Source organism: Oculina patagonica, chromosome 2 (genome assembly GCF_052425735.1).
Source record: "Oculina patagonica isolate OP01 chromosome 2, crgOcupat, whole genome shotgun sequence".
Taxonomy (NCBI): domain Eukaryota; kingdom Metazoa; phylum Cnidaria; class Anthozoa; order Scleractinia; family Oculinidae; genus Oculina; species Oculina patagonica.
The window spans coordinates 21660894-21685137 of record NC_135759.1 but is presented as its reverse complement, the minus strand read 5'-3'; the positions used below and the strand labels follow the sequence as shown (position 1 = coordinate 21685137).

Below are 24244 nucleotides of genomic sequence, written 5' to 3'. Positions count from 1 at the left end.
CCGGAAAAAAATACTGCCACATATTATGGGCCAACGGTGTTACATTGTGGGCTCAGGGAATCCCCCGCGCTTTACGTAGTCCTTCGATCTTCAGATCTACCCCTGATTTCAAAATCCAAATTGATGTACACCCATTTCGCGTGAAATACGGAAATACGCCAGGACTGCAGGGGGGGGGGGGGGGTGGAGTCTCTTAATGCTCCGCCCGAACCGGTTTTCTCACTTCCTATCCTCCCTGCAGTCCTGGCCATGTACACAGGTTGCATTCATTTTCAAGCCTTTTTACGTTGAAAAGAAACGATGGGAGACCCCTGCCCCCCACCCCCCCCCCCAAAAAAAAAATAAATAAATAAATAAAAACGGAATTGTACCTCTCCACCTGCAAAAATAGTACAAGGCATGAAAATACCCAGTATCAAAAATGGAAGTTTGAAAAAGCTAGAAATTTAGGCAATAATGTATCGCAGACTGATGACACGAAAAAATCAAAGTCTCTCGGTCGCGTTTCGTCGGTCCCCTCCTCCGTCTGGGGGGGGGGGGCCCTTGTCTCTCCCCGGCCCCCCGGCCCCCCGCCCCCCGGCCCTCCCCCCCTGCCCCCCCCCCCCCCCCCGGCCCCGCCGCCCTGCTCCCCCCCCCCCCCTCCCCGCGGGCGGGGCCCTCGCTCCCTCACTGTCCGCCGTCCCCCGGATCCGTCCGGCCGGGCGTCCCCGAAACAATACTTCCTTCCCCCTGTCTGTTCGTTGGCTTTCCGCCACCCACCCCTACTACTTTCGCTGTTTTGTCCTTGCTCCCACTTTCTTCGCGAACAGTTGAGCCTGTCGTATGCCAGCCAGCAGTTCTCACCAAAAGGTAAGACAAAATGGCGGCCCGTCTGCGCTCAACTCTAGTTCGTTTCTTCTTAAAAGATGCCATTGCTGGTGCTAATGCTCCAAAGGTAACTGTTCCCAGTGGCGTTGTGTTGTTACATCAGCCTCCTATCTCTGATGGCGTTCCAATGATTTCCAACTTTGCACTGAAATTAGAAACTTACCTTCGAATGGCCGATATTCCGTACGAGAATTCGTTCGTGCCAAAAATGTCCTCCAAAGGGAAGATACCTTGGATCGAATACAATGGAAAGAGAATTGCAGATTCTAACTTCTGCATTGCTTTTCTGAACGATGAATTCAAGGTGACATTTGATGACAAGCTAAGCAAAACAGAAAAGGCTGTTTCTCATGCCATCAAGACTATGGTAGAAGAAAATACTTATTGGTAAGTTCAGGAGACAAAATTCAAGCCAACAAAATGAGAGGGACACTGTCTGAAAGGTGAACCTGACAAAGTTTATGTCAGCTAGGGTTCCACCCCACCCTGGCTGGGGAAAGGACTTGAGGAGGCAGGGAGGGGTAGAGGGAGGAGAGGGAGGGTGGGCAGGTTTGGCAATTCATCACGACATGTTAATTTGGGTGCATGGCTGCTGTCCTGTCCTTGCCCTGCCCTCTGACCTTGTTTAAGACAGTCTAGTCTATTTAGCCTTCTGCAATGAGTGCATGCATACCCATTTTTGCAAGCTTACCCATCATAAAAACTCCAGACAGATGCCTTGTTCAAGACATAAATCCCCCAAAAACATACCCAGTCCTGTAGCACGTTCCTGCTTGGGCCACATAAGAGAGTACACCTCACCAGCTCATCAGTCCAAAGATTACAATAAGCTGCGTGCTTTAAATGCCTATACTGAAGATCTTCAGTGATAGCTACATAAAACCCAGCAGGGCCTTAAGCAGGATTTTGATGGGTCTAGCATCAAAGGCATGAGCATCTAAGGGGGTCTGGAGGTATTCTCCCTGGGAAATTTTGATAAATCAAGTTGTTGAAGTCCACATTTCCTGCATTCTGAGAGTCATTTTGACTCTCACTCCCTAATAATGCTGGCCTTTGTTGCCTGTGAGAGGGGTGGGGGAGTGTGGATGCACTCATCAGATTGCACCCCTGCCTACAACCCTGCCCAGGGTGTTACACAAACATGGCATAAGGTTGCAATTGCATAACTTAACTGGCATTCAGATGACTTATTTTGTGTGACACGTATTGTTGTGTGACCGTGCGCTCTTGGCTGTGTCCGCCCGCCTGCGGGGCCGTCTCTGGGCCTCGTGGTCCCCCCGTTCCGCATTGAGTTCTCCGTGCGACTTCTCAGGCCAGACTTGTGGTGTGTTCGTTCTGCTGTCTCTCCCTCACCTGGTCGTCTTCTGGCTGTCTCGGCATCTTGCGCTCTTGGTGTTGTGCTGTGATGTGAATGGTCTTTGGTGTCGTGTGGGAATAGGTGTGATGTGAGGACGCCTACACCTGTTATTTTGGGTTGTAATAATGAAGGACCTGGGTGAAGACATTTTAAACCTTTTGAAATAGAGCTTGTCACAGTATTCCACTCTTATTTACCTCCAGGACAATGGTATATTATCGCTGGATAGATAACACAACGTACACAGCAAACCTTTTCTTCCCCAAAGCATCACAACGAAAACGTGACTTTTACTTCTCAATGTTCCAGCGGGGAGTAAAAGCTCAGTTAAGTGCTCATGGCATAGGCCGTCACAAGAAAGATGAAGTCTATTCCATTGCCAAGAAAGACCTACAGACATTGTCAGATTATTTGGATGCAAAACCATTTGTCATGGGTCAGGAGCCCACTCTTGTGGATGCGACAGTGTTTGGCTTGCTGGCAGAATTTGTGTGGCAAGACAAGCACTCCCCACAAAATGCTGCTGTTCACAGTGAGTTCAAGAATTTGTTTGGTTATTGTGAGAGGATGAAGGAGAGATACTGGTCAGACTGGGATGAGGCAATTGCACATAGGAAAAAGTTTCATTCTGAGTCATGAGTGACATGTACTTTAAGACCATTAAGCTATCACATCCAGTGACCTTGACTTTCACTCTACTGGATTAAAACTTAACATACTGTCATTTAACATTGAGCAGGTAGCTCTTTCTTAATCTATCTTCAGTTGCCTTGAAGCTGTGAAAAATTGCATGTAATATGCTAAGTTGAAAAAGTTGTGGAACTCTAACTAGCTGAAAATTCCAAGTTTAAATGCACCAAAACCTCATATTTCCATCGAGGTTTGTCCACTTATTTCCATCCTTGTACATTTTTCTGCATTTGTTGACAACAAATAATATTAAACCTGATAATAGACGTGTTATCCTTGTCATATGGATGGCCCCTGAGTAGCCAATCAGAATGCAAGCTAGCTGATACTCTAGTCAAGGGCACACACCTTGTGAGAAAAAGCTCATGTGTTCGTTAGTTCACTTGGATTTTTTCTATGAAATACTTTTTCTTTATTGCAACAAACATGACAACTCCAAAACAACTCCAAAATGAGTCAGCAGAAATTGTCACAAAATGGAAAAGAAATTGCTTGTGGACAAAGAACTTAATGCAAATTAAGATTAGCTATTCAACAAGTAAATGCCACGAGCAAAGAAAACTCTCAGTCCCACTCACCTGACATAATTAACATTACATCTTTCTCATTTCACTACCGAGCTTAAAATTTACCATTATTCTTTATTTATCACCATACAGTAGGCTATCGACATTGCTGATCCTAGCAGTATGCAAGATGCGTGTCACATATGAACCTAGTCAGAGGCGGCGGAGCGTTTTGAAACGTGGGGGGGGGGGGGGGGGGGGTGGAGCATCGTACTCCGAGCCAAGCGCATACCCCCCCCCCCCCGAGGGGGTGCATCCTCCTACTCAAATTTCCCAAAGTGTCTTCAACAACGTTTTGTCCGTAATCAATTTGCGACAATGCATAACTAGGCAGTTATAGACGATCCTGCTTCATGAAAAAAAAACAAGAAAAAAAATCTTTAAAAACTCTATTTAAAAACTTTCTGAGCTCTAAAGTTTAGAAAGTGCTTTTTGGGTTGTTCTTTAGACGTCGGAGAGCAGGGCAAAAAATTTACGCTCCTGAAGTCACCGATGCCACAGGTAATGTCAAATACAATCTTAACAGATTGCGGACCACTCCTAGTGGCATTTTGGGAACAGGAGTTTGTTGAAAGTCCTACACCATAATATCCCGCCAAGCATGATCCTGATAAAACGATCTGTGTCTTGCGAAACCAATTTTGTGCTGCCCCCCCCCCCCCCCTCCCCCATAGTAAATGTCCTTGCTCAATGAATAGAGCGCCCGCCCGGTGTTTGAAAGGTCGTGGGTTCGATTCCCGTTAGACTTTTTTTTCCTGACATTCGTGACATGATGAACCTTACATCTAAAAAGATCATTATATAACTGAGATGACAACAGTTAAAAAAAAATCGCTTATTTAAAAGACAAAATAACTTGAACTAGCGTTTAGTCAAAAAGATTCAAATAAAAAAGGGTAATTTTCCGACGGAGCTTCATATTGCAACCCCAAAATACGCAGCCTGATTTTAGACCCAAAAAAATACCTGACATCAAAATTTCCAGAATTCCAATAAGACCTGTTCGTGATATTTTTCTGAGCTGATTCACTGTCGCAACGCCCGAAACGATTCGCTCGGAGATGACAAAAATACACGTATTTTTTTAGGACCTAAAAAATACGTGACAGATCCCTTGGTTGACCCAAAAAATACAACGTTAAATTTTCAACCCCAAAAATACGTCGGAACCCCCCCCCCCCACCCCGTCATGTATACTTCGAGTACCCCCCTGGGATTTAATGCTGAACAATAAAGATGATAGAGTGTGTTTTCATTATGTCTCAATATTACTCGCCTGACAGTTTCCCTTGTATTTTAAATTGTTAAAACTTATATAGCAGCCGCTAAACCTTATTTAAGGCTAATTAATATTTAAAAAAATCAAACTTTTGCTTGGCAAAATATCATACGATGTTTTGAACTATTGTTTTGATGAGGCAGGTGTACAAACAGGCGTTTTTTGAGGCCAACGCCTTTGGCAAAGTCAAGAATACTGAATTTGCGTTTTTTACTGGTTTGTTTTCCCCGTTATTTCTCATTTGTTTGCAACTGTTATCAAAATGAATTTGTGCTAGTTAGGACGTTGCAAGAAATAAAGAAACTTAGAAATCGGCCTGGCTCAGTTCTCTAAAACAATTCAATACGGCTGAAAGAACTATTCGACTATTCTGGGAATGTTTAGCAAACGGATTTTTTTATGTTGTTGTAGACAGTCAAAAATCGGAGTGATGTAAATTCAGAAATATAATAGGATTATGAGTTATATTTAAAAAAAGTCTGGATTTATTGAAAATACTGAAACCAGTATTACGATCGGTAGAAGACATTTTGCGAGCACCAACAAACTTTCACTTACTCTGAGGAAGGTGAACAGATGTCACCGAAAGTTTAGACAAGAAAAAAACAGATCGGCTTAAAAAACCTTCTTTAAATGACTGGATTTAGTTTGACTGCAAAACGTTACGTTCTAACAATGTAAAAAATTGACACCATACTTGGAAACAAAATAAACGATTTCGTATAAAGGTATTTTAAGTGTTTCTAATCAGGCGACTCCTAAGTTTTCATATACCGCGTTCAAAACAAACACTTTTTAATCAACTGTCGATTTGTTTGACTAAGAAGAAAACAAAACTTCCTCGCGCCTTTAGCTAACTTTTAGTGTTTTTGGCACGCGCTGTGAAAAGTAAACTGTTGCCAAGGTTTTTAGTGTGTTCGAGTGGTATGCAGTGTGTTTCAAGTCAACAAACGCAAACTTGGATGTATTATGAATAATTTGAACTCAAATCAGTGAGTCAAGCACATTTTTAAACCTGCAAATGGCTTTCTACGTAAACTCGGCAAAGCAAAGATTTCGAAATACCAAGACGCTGGCATTTTGCAGAGCGGTTTCTCCTTGCGCGAGCGAGATTTGCGTCACAAACGATAACTCGAGCTGACGTTTGAGCAAGCGAAGAAATGCGTGCGTTAAAAAACGAAATGATTTAAAAAATATTGTGCGGACGGCTCAATGTCTGACGACGCTATGAGTCCGGTTATACAAGAAACTGAAGAGCTATCACCTAGCAGCTCGATATTGTTCGACAGTAGCTCATCCTCCGCTTCAGGACTCTCGCAAAACTCAGCGACAACGGCGGAAGAAAACTGTTCAGTTGAAAGTATGGAATTTCACGAGGAGCGTTTCTCGGCATCTGACACAGAAGCAGACTCAGCAATCTCACTCGTTAAATGTCTGAACAGCGCATCACCTTCGTCTTCGCTTGTTTGCCGTCGCAATGACAATTCCGCCATAATACGGCTCAACAACGAGTTGTTAAAAGCCAAGAGGAGCAACTGGGAAGTGGTGGACGCTCTGGGAAAAGCTTATCAAGATATCAAGGATTTGCGTTTGCGAGAGCAGAGATTGAATTCTGTCTTGTCGAATTGCAGCAGCAAACTCAGTAGTGCAAACGGTTTTGATGAAAGCCTGGCGTTACCAGATAGCAAAATTATCGAAATGCAGCTTACTTTAAGGAGAGAGGAAGCCGTCAAAACTCGGGAAGATTTACGTGTATTGATGGAAGAAAGGGATAATCTGAAAGAAAAACTGGCTAGGAGTGAAAGTGACCGGCGTTTAGTATCGTTTACCAGCGATCAGCGAGAAAGAGAACTAGAGCTTTCTCAAAGCCATGTTAGAGATTTAGCAGCGAATATCAAAGAGAAAGATGAAAAGATATTATCTGTTCAAGACAAGTTAATTGCCTTTGAGAAAAAAATAAAAGTTAAAGACGATGAACTGGAAAAAATAAGTGATGAGAAAAATGCCTTGCGAGAAGCCGTAATTAGAAGTGAGCAGGAGATAGAAGCGCTTTCAGAGAAGCTTCAAAACGTTTTACTTTCCAAAGAGGAAAGTGCAAAACATTTATCCAAGAATGCGGGTCAATCGCTGGGAATTCAAACTCTCGATTCCGCTGGGAAAGTCCTCAAGCTAAAAGGGGAAGAAATCTTTGCAGAGGAAGCAAACCTTGCGAAACAGTTGCGTTATCTTGAGTCAAGACATAATGAAGATATGAAAGTCATCCACGAATTGAGTTCGCAGCTTAAAGAGTGGGAAAGGTTTGTAAATTTGGATATTGCGTTTCAACATGTGACAACATGCAATATCACCCGAGTTTAAATAATATATTCACAGCGAGATTGATCTTGTTGGGTTCGTTTTTAATTGTTTGTGAATATTGCTTAATGAAAAAATTAGCCTTAAATTTGTAGCAGTTACTTGTATTGTAAAAAAATATTGGCTTACAAGACCGGAACAAAGTGATTTTTAAGCTACGCAGCTAAGCGTTAAAATGTGAGGAAGAAAAACAAAAAAGTCGAATTAAATTGAATTTTAATTTCTTTATAGAAACACACCTGCTATGCAAAATGTCACAAAACACATAAAACACTCGAACACCGTTTTTTTCGAAAAGTGTGTGATTTCATTTTATTCTTGTTTCAGATTTCTAATTCTTATAACTAAAATCGAACCATTGATAGTCATTAAGAATATCGTTCCTTATAAATTTTAATTCAAAATATTCATTATACTGCTCATTTAATTTGAGTTAATTGGCTTTTTGCGTTTTACGTAAAAGAATATGGTGAAATATTCGTTTATCAGCGTATTTGAATGATCTAAAACCTTGGATGTAGTTTAATTTTTTTGCATATATAAAGTCAGAGCGTTGTTTAAAATGAATTGGACAGTAAATAGTGCATGTCACATTCTAAGTTCTAATCTAGTTATTTGAAGAAGGTGATTGAAAAGCATCTCAACACACAGCAACGTCAAGAGAAAACTAAGTAATTTTTTATCAAAAAATCTTTTAGCTACTTATTTTCTGCCTTCCCTCTGACGGACATAAAGAAAACAAACTGATCAAAATCGACAGTAAATCATCGATGCAAAAAAGCTTGCGAGTTCTTCAAAAACAGTCAGTTTTTCGCTGTTTTTTTTTACGCCGCGGCGCGATGAACAATAGGCAATAAAATCGTCTAGTTTCGCAGAGCAATAAGAAACATATTTGGTGCTAAGATCATTTTATCATATTCACACCGAAATTTACTCACTAAACTCGCGAAGTAAAATTTTTTGTGCATTAACTGGCGTGAGCCAATCAAATTCCACGTTTTGCTTTTGTCAGGTGCGAGAGAAACAACATTTCCGCGAACTAAAAAATGTCAAGTTTTTTTCTTTCATTTGAGGTTGATTGTCAATGTTTCGTGCATGAAGATCGTTTCAAACAAGATGTTCCAGTGATAGTTCAGTTCAATCGTTTTCGTTGTTAATTGCTTTCAGGCAATGAGTCAGGAGTGAAATACAACTTTTCATCGAGTTTTAGATTAATTTTCAAACAACTCGGTTTAAGCCTGTCTTGCAGTGAGAGAACAATTTCCTACGCTTAAATGGGTCGCGGAGAAGTTTGGAATGCTTTTGAAGAGACATATATCAGTGAAATAGGTCAGCTTAGCCAAAACTTGAATTGTTATTGTTGTTATTTTTCTACTCAGACGATCAATACTCATGACCAGCCGCATAGCCCATAGGCTATGGGCTATGCGGCTGGTCATGCCCTCTTTCCCCCAAAGACCGTCTGTGCCGTGGGAGGTTTGTTTGTTGTTGGTCAAAAGTTCTGACCTATATATTCAAAAACTCAATTACAACATGAATCCAAAAGAATATCAAAATGTTAGTCTTTCTAGGCATTTTGTCACACGGACTCCTTGCTTGAGTCACCATTTTCTTTCGTATTGACGTTTTTGTCCTCTTGTCTTAATTCTTCTACAATTTCTTTTCCAGTATTGTGAAGTCCATGAATGAATACGTACAAGAAACAAACCAACAGCAGTTGGAAGCCAGGAACGAAATTGCTGATTATATAAAAATACTAGAGAAACAACTACGAGAAGCGAAGAAAAATAGACAAGTGTCTGTAAAAGAACACGATGGCTCTACACAAGAGAAACACCAGTACCCTACTGAAGGCACCCGACAATACGAGCCTATAAACGAGGACTTAGGAGATGAATACCAACAGCCTAGCCAAATCGAAGAGCTAAACCAATCGGCGAATATGAACTTTGAAGATTATTTAAAATGCTCTTCTGAGTTCAGTGAAGAGAACGATTTGAAAGATGATTTGAGTGATAATGAACCATTCCCTGCGGAATTCGAGAACGCAATCGACCAGGATGATATCAACCTTGCCTATTGTTTTCAATCTTCTGCTGGACTTGTTGTTCAACCAGATGAAGTAAGGATGGCTAGGGTTGCGTCAATAGAAGGATTTGTATCTCCGCTTTCTCAATCGAGAAGAACTAGTCTGAGGGACTCGAAAACTCGTGCTGAACGCCCGGTTAGGAAAACGAGCTCTGGTAAAAGGCGAAAACTACCGCAAGTTACTAGGAGAACAAGTTTGGACAGTGAGCGAAGCACCTACAGCGCTGCCTCACATTCTGATGAAACTCTCTCCATTACGTCATTTGAATCGCAAGTGTCACGTGATACAACAGATGTACGTAGAATGTCTCGTGGCGGATCAGGCCGGCGACTCCCCCCAGTCCCCAGCGGAGAAGAACTCAACTTGCATGTCATTAAAGCGAATGTTACCACGGCCAAACCTGTCTCGCAGCTACCGGGAGTGACGTCTATATATCACAAAGGACCAACTTATCCCAATAAAAACCGACAAGATTCTGGACTCGGCGAAAGCCTTAAGAATTCCCCCGCCCTTCCTGGTCACAAGTTCAGCATTAGCAGGCTAAGACGGAAATTCGCCAAAGAAAAGACGAGTTCAGGTATGAATGAAACTTCTACTCTAAACTAAAGAGCATGGTTTTCTGAAAAAAAAAAAAAAAAAAAAAAAAAAAAAACACACGAAAACCTGACGCAGTAACTGGCAAATTTCTCGTACTCCTATTTTGTTATTTTCGTCTTCAATAGAAAGGGTAGACAGTTACAAATTGCTTTGCTTACGTTTCTTTCGGATTAGGCCCTGTGCGCTTGTCTTCTGTAGTCAAGTTGTACCTTTATTTTTCTCCATTTTCGCCGTCATATCGTCAGTGGCGCTAAACTGGGTCCCGTAACCCTGATAAACGAGCGTAGGGAACCCAGATCTTTCAAGCTTAGTTTGGTTAACAAGAGCGAGCTTTGATTGGTAGATGGTCTCCAAGGGCAACTTTTGACCAATCTACTCATGCTTCTATTCAAACTATCTCAGACATTCTGTTACTCGGGAGCTGATGCCCAGTCTCCCCCGACATTTCTGGAGTGGTGAATACCGATCAGACTCAGTGTAACCCCGATGTAATATAAAAATCGGCGGTTCCAAAACTTGGAGTTGCACAGATTAAAAGTGGCGTTGATAAAGATCCTATATATAAACCATGCCGCGGCAATCTAATGGCGTGCCTGTTTTATTTTGAACACAGGGTCACAAGAAGTGGATGGTGATAGCCTACGTGGCTCAAAAAAATCACTTTTTCAAGGAAAGCTTTGTTTAGGGAAATCAAGGAGGCGTAGAAATTCAGTTGGTACAGTCAGTAGCGTATCGGACAGTTTTAGAACAGTGACCCCCCTGAATAGTGACGAAGAGGATGCGGCTGTATTCGCAGACGAATCTTTCGACGGGGGGAGTCTTCCATCCACCATAAATACGTCGACACCAAAGAAAGGGAACCGATTAATGAACAAAGGTAAAATGAACTCTTCAGCGCTGAAACGTTGAAATGAAAATATCGAGAATATTTAGCTCTACTATGGTAATTCAGTAATTGGGTACCAGCTCTGCTGTAAAATTATCGTGTCTAAATAAAAATTAACGAACGCAATTCTGTAAATTGAAAATTATAATGAGAACTAAATTGTTGTAGTCCGAGGGCAACTGAACGGCCGGATTTAAAGCGGTTTTCAATTGAGTGCCGAAAGTAATCTTGGGTTGCATTGGTTTCGCTTTACCTTGTTTTGTGATTGGTTTCAAAAACTCGCGCCACTTACTCGACCAATCGTAAGTGAAACGAAAACCAATCGTGACTCACTCACACACGTTTTCCCGCGCGCTTCGTGGCGGGTACCTGTATTTGCTTCGAGTTTTGATTGGTTCACTGGATTTTCCGTGTCCTTTGTAATTGGCCAAAGTGACTACTTTGATTTTGGTTTCACAACGCTCAAATGAAAACTGCACTCACTGATGCAACAATTAAGATATAAGAAAATTTGAAACCGGTCAAATTCAATGGCACGCCTCTTCATCATCATTTTATAGATAAGGGCGCATTGTTAAGTGTTGACCAATCATAATGATAACGTTAAAAATGAATTTGTAAAGTGTTTGCTTTTTTTAGAGATTTATAACTTAAATAAGGAAAATAAAATTTGGCTTTAGTTCATTCGTGAACCGGCTTTGTCCTCTGTTCGACCTCTGTTCCCGGCGGTGAACAAACATGGCCGCCATGACGTCCCTTGAAAGTAACTGCTATCAGAATCATCTCTTTTCATTGAAGGTGGTGTTCCTTGTCCCCAGTCCAAACGCGTCACGTCCCAACGCAGGAGAGCTACTTTATTACTTATATTTCAACACCTGAATCCAGTTGAACTGTGTGGCCTGGCACGAGTGTGCCGCGAATGGCGCGCAATGAGCGAGCATCCCGCGCTTTGGAAGCACGTGACTTTGGAAGATATACCGCTGAATAATATGGTGTGTATAAGAACAGTAGTTTCGTATTTCAATTCTAAAAACGTCAGTCATGTGATTCACTCAGTATTGAACGGACCAACGTTGTTGTTGTTTGTTTTTCAGGCGCTACAGGTCATATCTAGAAGATGCAGTTACATGCAATTTTTAAAGCTTAAAGGTTCGTGGTTACTCTCCTACATTATGTTTCTCTGGGAAACTCTGCTGTTGTGCGTTTATTAAAGAAGGCTTGCAACTACTGAGCTTTATTTTATGAAATATTAGCTGAAAGTTTCTCATTTTATTTCGAGAAAAGCGGCGATGTTATAAATTAATGGCATATCTTTATTGTTGCTATGGTAACTTTTGCGTGGAAACCACTGACAATAATAATAATAAACTTTATTATAGTGTCAAAAGGTACCTTATTGTTACTTATTTTTGCGAAAATGGAATGGCCATATTTCGCGGGACTTAAATTTCGCGATTTGGCCAAGAAAAAATACGATTACAGGAACTAAATTTCGCGAAAATTGTCAAAATACTGGTGTACATTAACAAACAGTAAGTCTCAAAATTGGTCCAACTGATTTAAATTTTCCACTGCAACATGTAAGTTTCCAATGACACTGAACGAAACCATATAACAAAACAAAACTTTAAAAACAGTTTGACATGTTCCTTTGCAACATAGTAGAGCTAGTTTGACCACTGTACCAAGGTAATGATGTAGTAAACTGACGGCAACGTTGAATATTCATAACGAATTATGTACAAGGGTATTAAATTTCGCGTCGTTTTTTTTCGCGAGAACCTTTTTTCGCGGGTCTTAAATTTCGCGACTTTTTGAAAATCGCGAAAATCGCGAAAATTAAGTCCCGCGAAAATAAGTAACAATAAGGTACACACAGCAGAAATAATTTACTAATTGGTGGACATTATTTTTAAATCTAACTAAAATTTTACTTACATACTAATTATAACACTGAGAATGTACTATGACAAAAAGCAACGGCTCCCTTCCGGCCCAATTATATTTTGGTTAAAAAAAGTCTGTGTTACCGCCGGAGCCTAATCCCGTTATCCGTAGCATGAAGCAAATAGGAGTATTTCTACTCACTCCTGGATGGGATGCTAGTCATTCGAAGGGTAACTCACCACCCACTTCCCAGCCCTTTTTATAACTTCCATAGCCAGTTTTTCGAAACATTTCGATGAGTTCTACACTCATCTGTTGTCTTAGATAATACGCGGATTTTGAGTTAAAACTCTTCTGTGTTTTTGACTCCACAATCTGAAGCAAATATACAAACCTGAAAAAAACAAATCAACGTCGCCATTCTCTTGTTTGGGCGAAACCTTGCAAACGTTTATACTGCTTATGATTTGTTATATTTTGGTCGTCTTGTGATTTTCTAGGGGTGAAGACAATAAAGACAAGCGAGAAAAGTAAAACGTCGACTTCTTCAGAGGACATGCGGTAAGGCTAGCGCTGGTAGGACAAATTGTGTTCAGCAACTATTGACATGATTGAATCAAGGTTTTCTTTTTACCTCACTTCTTACAAAGTATATTCGTAACTTTGTCGGCGCAAAATAAATCGAGACTACCAGATGTCCCTCTTTTTCTTTAGCTTCTTCGAGCGAGACGCGCTAAATGACGCGAAAACGTATGCGCAGCAAGGATGCGCAATGCAATTCAGTGGAATCACCTTAATAGTTGACATATATTTTATTTGTGTGCTACTACAGGTACTTGCATTGCTTGATAATGACGGGGTTTGATATTTTGTTCCAGTTGTTATTTAGAGAGAGGACTGGAGTTTCTTCTGAAGGCGCCTGGATCAAGCCTGCTGAGCCTGCACATTGAGGACTGCGGTATCTTTATATCGGACAGGTGCGTTAGACTGACGTTGAAATATTCTCCCAGCGAATAACTCGTTCTAATTGCTTTTGGAATTTCGAAAGAAGATGATCGAGGACAAAGATTTTTTAAATTAAAGGTCACTCCGACATAATTGCAGGGAAAACTGTACCCTCCCGGGGGTACTCCCATAAATTCGATAGGGTTGTGCCGCCGGGTCTTACCCGACCCTATAAGGAAAAAAGCGAGTCCCGGCCAAAACGAAAACCCCATTCGGGGAGCGCGACGACCCCGGGTCCGCCACGGCAGCACTCTTTATTCGCTTTACTATCTACAGAATCGTCCTTTTTTTCGTTTGCGCCTTTTTTTGCTTGGCCCTGATCACCGGGAACACACGGAGCACGATACCCTATTTAAGGACCGAGAACCTCAAAACATCCTCGGGCGGCACATCCATATAGCCACATAGGAGTCCCCCGGTGTCCCTGGCCTGGGGGCCAGAAGCCTTTCTTGCGCGGTCTCCGGTTTCGATCAAGTCTTTGGGTGACCCGCGCGAACAGTGATAGAAAGTGAAAATCGCCCAAGCACATTTCTGAAGACTTGAGCTTTCGTTGGTAGTGGATCCCTCTGCTTCACGCTTTATTCATCGGTGCAAGTCCGCACGAGAAAACACACTAGGTACAATAGACCGTTTTCGTATTCTTGTTATTGGAATTGGACTGGAACTAGCTTGCAATGGAGGCTTATGCGGGGGAATATCATTAAAAAGGGTTTCATTTCATTTGCATTTGAAAAGATTGCCCGCATTAGCCTCCATTGCAAGCCAATTTCAGTGCAATACGAGAATACGAAAATGATCTGTTGATTGGTAGCTTGCTGTATGCTTGTCTTTTTCTAGGTGTTTGGCTATAGCAGGCTGTCACTGCAGGGAACTGCAACAAATGGTTTACATCAGTGACTCATTTCCTGCTTGCCCTGAGGCATTATGGGCCTTGTGGGCGTGTCGAAAGCTTGTCACACTTCGAGTGCCGCCAATGTTTCCGTGGTAAGTCCGCTGAGTAACAATTATGTTTTAAAATCGTTTTGACATATATATCATGTAACCAACGCAACTTTTTTTTTCCACCAGTGACCATCCTGGACGGTTTAATGACAAGAGCCTGGAAACGATAGCAAACTGCTGGCCAAACATGCGCCATTTGTCAATAGGCGGCCCCAGTCTCACCTCGGCGGGACTTATTCATATTGGTAAGCACTATCAACGTTCTTTTTGATTATATGACCATTGATTTTCCCCTTCTTCAACGTCTTTACTGAAGCCTACGAACAGGCTGCTCCCTACTGTGGTATAGAGTAGATATGGAAATAAATGGAAAGCCGAGCGCGTCTGCAGGTTCCCCATCCTCCCCACCCAGATCAACTTCCCTCCCAGACCGCCCTCCGCTCGCTCTGCTCTATCCACTGAGGAGTCTGTGGCCTGCTTTTCACTAGCGACGCTAACACAAGCCGGCAAGCACAAGCGAAATCACGCAAAAAGGACAAATTTTGATCCTTGTTCTTGTGCTTGCCGAACGCACAAGCACAAGCATAAAACTGCAATGCGCTTGTGCTTTTGCTTGAGTCGAAGCCGTTTTTACGGTGAAATAAGAGCTGTTATTCTTGCGCTTGTGCTTGCGTCGCTAGTGAAAACCAGGCTTATTCGCTACTCGAATGCACGCCTCCATCCCCACACTCAGAAATAGCACTGAGTGGAATTCAGTTAGTTTGTTATCATACGAGTGATAAAAGAAGACCCATATCAAGTGCGAGTGGTCGAAGTGGTCGCAAAATTCTGGCATTTTTTTAAATTCAGTGAATTAATGCCAATGCGCATATCTGATAACACACTTTTTATATGAAAGTGCTAAATGATCGTCGCAGTGAATTTCCAATTTAAGTAATTGGAATAAAGAAGCCTGAAAATATTCAGGGCTTCAACGGGATTTGAACCCGTGACCTCCGCGATACCGGTGCGATGCTCTACCAACTGAGCTATTGAAGCCACACCGGCATTGGCAGCGAGGTCAATTGTTTGAGTTCATATTTTCCCGCGAGAGGAGTGAAATGATTTTTCTCTCGGGGAAAAAAAAAAACCAAAATAAATTACGGGTTAAAAGGTAACGAGGTTAAAAACCCCTTGAAACCCTGAATTTTTTCAGGCTTATTTATTCCAATTGCTTAAATTGGAAATTCACTGCGACGATCATTTATCACTTTCATATACATCCGCAGTTCATATATGAATCATTTCATATACATTACAACACTTTTTATACTTAACAATTATCCTGCGAAATCACGCGGAATATCGTCAGATACTTAGTCGATGAGTCCGTAGGCCTGATCAAAGTCTATTTCCCTTACACAGTAGATTACACGCGTTAACCACCCTTTTGTTATTTTGTGTTTTAGCCAAAGGTTGCCTGAGGCTTCAAGGGCTTGAACTCGATCGAACAATTGCTATCAATGAAGAAATTGCTCACGCCATGTGTCTGTGTGGACTAAGAGGCCTGGAAACTATCTCCTTCACCTTCACCCCAGTCTCTCCCGGCGCCATTAAGGAACTGCTTGGTAACAACAGATGAATACTTGAATTTGAATTAAAGATTTCAACCGTTTTTTTTTGCTTCAAAAAATAGAAGTAAAGTTAAATTGTTCTTGCATTTTCTGTTAGGTGCTTGTTCGAGGTTAGAGCGCATCGAAGTGCACATTGGGATATCAGATTACTTCATGAATGTGGACGATGACGTCAGTAAAAGAAAATACGCGCGCATTGTCAAGAAACTCGCGGTAAATAACTACATGATAATTCATGTTCTACAAGCAGTCGATTTGAGGCATTTTTTAGAAAGGAGTAGCGAGGACTGTGCAACTCATCACCTGCTAATTATCGCTGTATGCTTTTTTCTTTCTCAGGCTTTAAAACAAGAAAATCAAGAATTTGCCAGAGTTCTTTGGATAAAAGCAGATTATGGATGAGATTGCTTAGTCCATGACCTATCGGTCTTTAAATGAAATTGGGATAATTAATACAGAAATAAACAGAACAATATTGAACAACTATTTATATAAGAATAGAGAATTTATACAAATTGGATATTTATACGCATTTTCGTTCAACAATAAATTGTCACATTCTTGGGCATTGTGTCATTTTAATGTGTTTTACACTGCTAAGTAAAACTGTCACGTCTAATTCTGTAATCGCGTCGATGACCACCTTGAGCGCGCACATGCATAAACTACTAAAATACCATGCGCATGTATCCCATGTTATTATTCAACAGATGCGCGCGCTGCCCATATATGGTCAAAATGTTAACGATATCTGTCATCCGTACATAACATATATCTTGCGGTATTCGTAGGTTGCGAAGATTCTTCCGAAATCTTGTTAAGCGCTACATAATTACAGTTTTTCTATGTGCAAATTGTGTTTTGTTGACAATTTGTTGAATAATAAAACAATTATCCTGCTCAATCTTGCGGAATATCGTCTGATTTTAGCCAAGTATCAGGCGATATTCCGCGCGATTTCGCAGGATAATTGTTAATTATTTGACCGAGTTTCCTGCTCACGTAAGGTAGCTAGATGTCTAGCAAGTACTGAAGGCGGAATTATTTTGTCAGAATGAATGGATTTCATTAGAGTCTTAAAAAAAACGAATAATGCCTACATCAATTCTAACAAGTGGCCAACTTCATATTAGAGACCCATAGTTCGTCCAAACGAATTATCCGTCAACTGTTTAATGCGTAGTTCATTACACGAACTGCGTGCTAAGTTCGTGTGTCCATGTCCGTCTCTTGCATCTCTTCACAATGGGACACAATCAAACGTACTAAAGCAGATAGTTTGCCTGGACGCATAACCCGACTTGTGCTCAGACGCGCTAAAAAATTGCGCGAGTTTGTACGGAAGTCGGGATTCACTTATGCGTCGCTATTAAAGAACGACTAATGATTAGGCTGTTTATTGTAGCCAGTTCATACATGCGTAGCGATCCATTTTTTTCTTCGTAATTAGCCTGCTCCAGGCGTTCGGTAAATTGGGAAGCAGCGCAAAGAACGGCGAGTGGAAATATGGTGAGGGGTTTGGGGGGAGAGAGCGCCTTTTTCCCACACCCCTTCCCTTGTTTTTCGCTCGCTGTTTTCCGCGCTGCTCCCCAACAAACCGAACGCCTGGAACAGGCTATCTTCGTATGAGAGTGTTTTCGTCGCCAGGTTTTGGTTATCGTATGACATCGTGCTAAAGCCAGCTGGAGTGAGAGCCTGAAGGAATATCTTTCCTAATTTTTTTTTTTTTTTTGTCTCTTTTCTTAAATAATATATATTTTTATTTTTTATATTTTTATTTTTTTTTAATTTTTTTTCTTTTTTTATAATATTTTTTTTAAAAAATTTTAATTTTTATATTTTTTTTTTAAAATTTAAATAGATAATGAAAACAAAAAAAAAACCTAAAAAAATTATTATTATTATTATTATTATTAAAAGAGTCGCGCGCATTTCCTACGTATTACTTGAAACTTATTACGCCAACGACAAGTCGTCACAGTCTTGTTGATAGATGCGAGGACAAATGCCTTATAAAGAAAACTCAGCCATAACAATTTAAGTGCTAATACCCGTCCTTATGACAACAAATAATGGAGTTCCCTTCTCTCTTCTAGTCCCATAATACATTTTTAATGCAAACACCTGTTGAAAGCCGTTTACGCACCAAACAAGACAATTTCCCTTCCCTTTGTGTTAAGCTACTTTATTGTTACTTCCTTCTTGTCTAATTTCGTACGCTTGCTTTCTCAGCGGCTACTCTTTTTCAGAGTGAATGATTTTGTAAAAATTGGTCTTTTTCCTTGCTTTGGACCTCAAGTCAATTGAACAAGATAGAAAAATGATCCCTAAATTAAATGGTCACTAAATCTCAGGAAAAGTAGATCGCTACCTGCTTAAAATAGATTGTATATCCTGAAATATTGAATATATAAATCCCGCATTTTTTAACGGCGCAAAAAACGATAAAAACTGTTCGCTTGAGGCAAAAAAAAATGATGATAATAAATAAGAATATAAAAAAAAGGAATTCTCCTACACGGAAATGAATATAAATGAAGATTGTTTGGAGTCGTACAGGTTCAGCTTTGTTCTTTGATGGGTTATGATACTATCGCCGGTGGAAAAATCTGCTCTCAACAAAAATGTTATTGCAGTTGGCGTTTTGTAAATATTGCGCAGGTATTATAATGATAGGACTATAGCTTCTGATTCCAAGAGGCAACTACTGTAAAAGTATTTTTTCCTATAGTCGCTGACCTGTTTGAGTAATGACTCCACCTGTTGTCGTATGCGATCGTAAATCAAAAAGGAAGGTTTCGTCCAATTGCTCCAAGAAAAGGCTAGCCTAACCCTCGTTTATGTTATCAACTCCGAATTGATAATCAGGTTGACCAAGCATATCCTCTCTCGTTGGTGTTGTGTAATTGGACTATATTAGAAACTTGAGAACGAAATGGACATAACATTGGTAGACTAGAAAGAAAGTAGAAAGATCATGTATATGTGTTCCAGTTGAGGATCAGAGAAGCCAAAAGGGTTTACTGGTGTGTTTTCCTTTAGCCTGGGGCGAAACAGGTACTGTGAGAGTAGAGGGTTTTTCCAAGACTAAAACCACAACACACTTAAGCCCCGTTCACACTTACCCGGGTAAATTTGAAAACGCATCTTTTTTTACACGGATAGGCCAACCGTCCACACTGAAACGGCGTTTTTGTTCACCGAAAACGGAGCTTTTCAAAAACGCTCTCCAAAGTGGGTATCGTTTTCAAATTCACCCGGGTTAATGTGGACGGAAATCATTTTACCCGGCGTTTTCAAATTTCTCCGTTTTCAAATCAACCCGGGTCAGTGTGGACGGGGCCTTAGTGACTGTGGAGTACAGCACATTTTAAACCACTGGGTACTGCGCCTCCCATCGCTCCCCGCCTCCGCGTTTCTATGGCAATACCATAGAAATCGTCAGGTACCAGTTCATATTATGGCTTGCACCTGATATGTCGTCTTTATAACAAGAATTGACTCTCACTGAGAGTTCAAAATTTGTTCCGGTTGTTTGACTGCCGACCGCGCGCCATGCGCTTTCATCGTCTCTTGCGCCCTCGCTTCCAATTTAACCACGAGCAAATTCTTGTGAAGAAAAATCTCTACCAACTCTCGTTCTCTCAATCAGGTTTTCGTTCCCTTTTATCACAAGGCTTTGTCGCTCAAAACGTATCGACACTAAAATTGTATCGCAGCCAATCCATAGTAAGAGGTTCGAATGAAGAGGAACTAATGGTATCGAGCTAACAAATAAAACTGATTCAACCGCAGAAATCTTTTGTTATGTCTTCCAATTAATTGCGTCATATTGCAAACCAAGAATGTGTCGACGGAGTATTTGTTGGTCTTTGTTTGCCCTTACTTTTGCCATTTTTTTAAACGAATGCGGGCGGTTTGTAAACATCCTAGCCAAATAACTCAACTGATACTAAGTGAGTTAATAGCGTTAATCATCTCTGGTATTCTTCTTTGTTCACTTTGTGTCCATCAACATTCAGTGACCTGCAATGACTTTCCACGTTTTAGACCCAAAGCCTTGCTTTAACGGCTTTCGTTTATCCCTGTTCACGTGATACGAAAATGAGCTTTATTTCAGTAAAATGATTTTTCTGGCTAGAAGTTTTAGGATTTAAAAATAATATGACCGGAAGACAAGATTGTTTCTTTGTAGTGGATTAAAAGAAGACGAATTTTTCCATTCGTCACCTGTTACGGGTTATGCTTAGATCAACCTGTTGCTTCTTAGTCCACTTAACTTTCTCTAATTTACCCAGGCTGACAGTTTCAATGCAGTGTTTATTTAGCCACGTTCGTTTCACTTTGTTCAGTTTACGCCAATTTATTTCATTAATCCATCGCTTAGATGCGGCTCTTAAGGCTAAAATTCTTCAGAAGTGTTTTGTCGAGACCAGTTTGCTCCAATGTTTATCTTTTGTTCTTATCCATTGGAATTAGTTTTGTCTTGTATAGTGTGTTGTTTAAAAACGTATTTTTATTTGAGGAGACTTATTTTATAAACATGACTGTGGAACCCCGAGTCGCGAGACAAGAACCAAGGAAGAAGTTAATCTTGCTGTACACGCCGTTTTTTGGCGGAAACTGGGTGAACGATCCAACTTTGGGGCCAGTTCGGCAGCCATTTGTGGAGGGCCACACAACGTTTCAGGACTGTGAGATACCCAGTTGTGTGGTGACATACAACAGAAGTAAAATATCAGAGGCGGACGCTGTTGGATTTCACCACCGAGACATGAATATTTCTCTTCCGTCCCACAGAAATCCGCAGCAAATCTGGTTCTATTTCGTTTTGGAGAATCCTTTAAACGTATTCATGGGCACCGACGGCTATGCAAGTGTTTTTAACTGGACAATGTCGTACAGACGGGATTCGGAGGTCTATACACCTTACGGCAAGTACACAACGTTGAAGCAGCATTCCGTAGAATATTACACCGGTTATGAAATAACTGGCAAAGACAAGCTAGTGGCCTGGTTGGTTAGCAACTGCCAAGCAACTGAGCGAAACAATTACGTTATGGAATTACAAAACTACATCAATATTTCCATATATGGATTGTGCGGCGACAGTCGTTCTTGTCCTTGGAAACGCCGCTCACCTATCTGTAACTCGTTGCTAAGGCGACACAAGTTTTATCTGGCTTTCGAGAACGGTAACTGCGCAGATTACATCACGGAGAAATATTGGGAAAACGCGATTGGCAATGACATTGTGCCCATTGTCATGGGTGGCGCCGATTATAAAGCGCTTGCAATTCCCAATTCTTACATCGATGTACAAGATTTCGCGTCTCCTAAGCATCTTGCCAATTATCTGCTTTATCTTGATGGTAATGATACAGCGTATGGGGAATACTTCATTTGGAAAAAACTTTATAAACGTGTAGCGCCTAATCGTGCTTGTACATTGTGCAAACAACTCCACAACGAGAGTCTTTATACACCACCACGAGTTTACAAAAACATGTCAAGGTTTTTGGATAAGCACCAGTGCAAAAGGCTAAACTTGTAAGCTAAAAAATTACACTGTCAGGAGAACTGGTCAAATGATCGAAATCTGTTGGCGCGCATAATGGTCACGTGATTTTGATGATGTCCAATGGCACACAAGGGAAAGTTAGAGCTTCCCATAGTCACGCATAATTCAGAAAACCAAAATTATCATCGTCATCGTTTACGTCATCATCATCGTCATCATCATTATCATCATCATCATCATCATCATCATCATCATCATCAACAACAACAATAACAACATCATCATAACCATCATCTTTTCCCGTTCCCGAACTGGGAACTAGAGCCTAAAATATGTGATGTAAAAATTAAAACAGTCCATGGCCTGTATTTGAAACAGAAAAACACGATGGCCTCAAGTGCGCTGGGCTCGAGATTGAGCGGTCCGGGTGGTACCTGCATTTTATCAATCGCAGGACTCATCCCGCCGACTAGTGTAAATGGTAACCTGCCAAAAGCTGTTCTTCCCAAAGTAATAAGTTCCCTGTGTATTCAGTCTTTCATATTTTCGTAGATCACATCTCTTGTTTTATTCTCTTATTTCTTCGTTTTTCCCTTGTTTTTTAAAAAAATCTAGTCAATTTGAAAATGGAATGGTGGAAAACGTACATTAATAGTTTATTCAGATTTCCTTGTTACCTGATTTGTGCTTAAAATAGGAACGACTATACGTTTTGGAATTCTTGCAATAAATAATGTTAGCTCCTCCTCTTTCGAATTAAAATCCAGACCATTCTTGTCATTAACTTCCTAAAATAATCCATCGAAGTTTATTTTTTCACGTCTTTCAACAACATTTGAATTCTTCAGTAACTTGACACGCTGTTTCAGATTCGACGTACCTTGGAATATAACGAGGCATTTTAACAACGCGAACAAAATTGACGCGTAATAAAATTAACGCGAATTTAAGAAAAGTTCTGGTTAAATGCTTATAGTAAACGTGTTTATATTAATTAACATCAATAAAATTAACGCGAATTTATGAAATTCGCGTTAATAACATGTATCGTTAATTTCCTATAATAAAATCCAAATTGAAGATTGCGGCTATCCACCTCGGCCGGGTTGTTTGAGAGCTGACGAGGTTTTAATTTCACTTGTATACAGTAAAAGTGTTTTCATTGCTAATGTTTTCTGGAGTTTGAGATTTGTCAATGTCAGAACTGAAAGACAGAAAATATAATCAGAAAGTCTCGCTCAATGAAAAGTTATAAAACTGAATTCAAAATTCACGCTATTCCTGCACTCAGAAACACCAAGAGTCAGCTAAAATATTTGCCGTCATAATTAAACTCACTATTCATTTTATCTTGCAAAAAAAAATATATATAGAATTGTGTTGCTACTGTTTCAAGCCTTATTTAAACACATCAGTCAACGAGGGCATACAGGAAAGAAAAGATGGCAAAACTTGGTAAACAAAAGAAAAACTGTCAGCAATTATTTCTAAATATTTGTTTTTTCACCCTTGGTTGTTATTTTGGATAGCATTCATTTTTGGGGGTTGATGATCTGATGATTCCATAAATTACAGGAATGACATTCTTGCTTCAAGTTCTTTCAACTCCAACAGTTTTGTCTCATTTAATCCTACTAGTCAAACGAAGGAGTAAGAATGTTGAATATTTGAACGTGATACTTTCGACGCGTTGGGCGGTGCACATTGTAAAAAACAGGCCTTGCTGTTTGTATTTTCTTGTGTTTTTTTTTTTCACGTCGCTGGGACGTGGAGGAAACTAATCAAAGTAATCCTGCGAAAGTAAACAAAAGACGCAAATACTAATGAAAAAGAGTCGTAGAAAACGAGGAACGTTTATTTGATATATGTCAGAGAAAGATGAGATGAATTAATCTGAACAATCCTCGTTGTCTTGAAATTTAAAATACCTAATCAAAATTAATTATTCTTCCGTCCATTTTATTTAAAATTGAAATTATTTCAGCTTTTGTTCTCGGTGTGTTTATATATTCATTTTTGTCTGTAAATTTTAAGCAGGGCTTCTCTGAAAAACGATTCGTGTTTTCTAAAATCATTTATCTTCGGCCGATTGGCAGGCTTTTCAGTCCATGGCGAGTAAATTTGCTATTTTGGTCGTAGGTTAAATATCTTTTTCGATGCAAAGACATATCGTATTCTTTTAATTATTATTTTTTATATATTGAGACTCCAAAATATAAAGGCTGCTTGAATTTCAGAAGTGTCAACAATGAAAAAAGTAGTAAATAATAAAGATGGTAAATTTTAAGCTCGATAATAAATAATAAAGATAAGATGTTCTACATGACACGAGCATGGGACAAAGAAAAATTCTGAGTCCCCGACGGGAATCGAACCCATGGCCTCCCAGATACCGGTTGGGCGCTCTAACCAACTGAGCTACGAGAGACTCGTTGTGAGCTGCGACATTGCAGATCCTAGCAGTATGCAGGACGCGTGTCACATATCAACCTGGTAAAATGGCCCAGCTCACAACGAGTCTCTCGTAGCTCAGTTGGTTAGAGCGCCCAACCGGTATCTGGGAGGCCATGGGTTCGATTCCCGTCGGGGA

At 40.5% G+C, this 24244-nt stretch overlaps 4 protein-coding genes across 4 annotated transcripts in view; all 4 read left to right on the top strand.

Annotated features, from left to right (window-relative positions):
- The window catches only part of LOC144643512 (nucleolar complex protein 3 homolog), a 115023-nt gene that overhangs the window by 18385 nt on the left and 72394 nt on the right, over positions 1–24244 (top strand). The window lies entirely within an intron of this gene.
- LOC144641850 (failed axon connections homolog) lies at positions 851–3110 on the top strand. The gene is made up of 2 exons (XM_078500866.1): positions 851–1254; positions 2428–3110. The coding sequence occupies exons 1-2, from the start codon at positions 860–862 to the stop codon at positions 2861–2863; spliced, it is 831 nt and encodes a 276-aa protein (XP_078356992.1). The 5' UTR covers positions 851–859; the 3' UTR covers positions 2864–3110.
- Positions 5733–16699, top strand: LOC144643469 (uncharacterized). The gene is made up of 12 exons (XM_078502731.1): positions 5733–7056; positions 8783–9780; positions 10414–10677; positions 11485–11678; positions 11781–11835; positions 13074–13134; positions 13452–13550; positions 14416–14562; positions 14647–14765; positions 15969–16127; positions 16231–16346; positions 16473–16699. The coding sequence occupies exons 1-12, from the start codon at positions 5972–5974 to the stop codon at positions 16533–16535; spliced, it is 3360 nt and encodes a 1119-aa protein (XP_078358857.1). The 5' UTR covers positions 5733–5971; the 3' UTR covers positions 16536–16699.
- LOC144641849 (glycoprotein 3-alpha-L-fucosyltransferase A-like) lies at positions 20575–21826 on the top strand. The gene has a single exon (XM_078500865.1). It carries the CDS (start codon positions 20677–20679, stop codon positions 21685–21687), a length of 1011 nt encoding a protein of 336 aa, XP_078356991.1. The 5' UTR covers positions 20575–20676; the 3' UTR covers positions 21688–21826.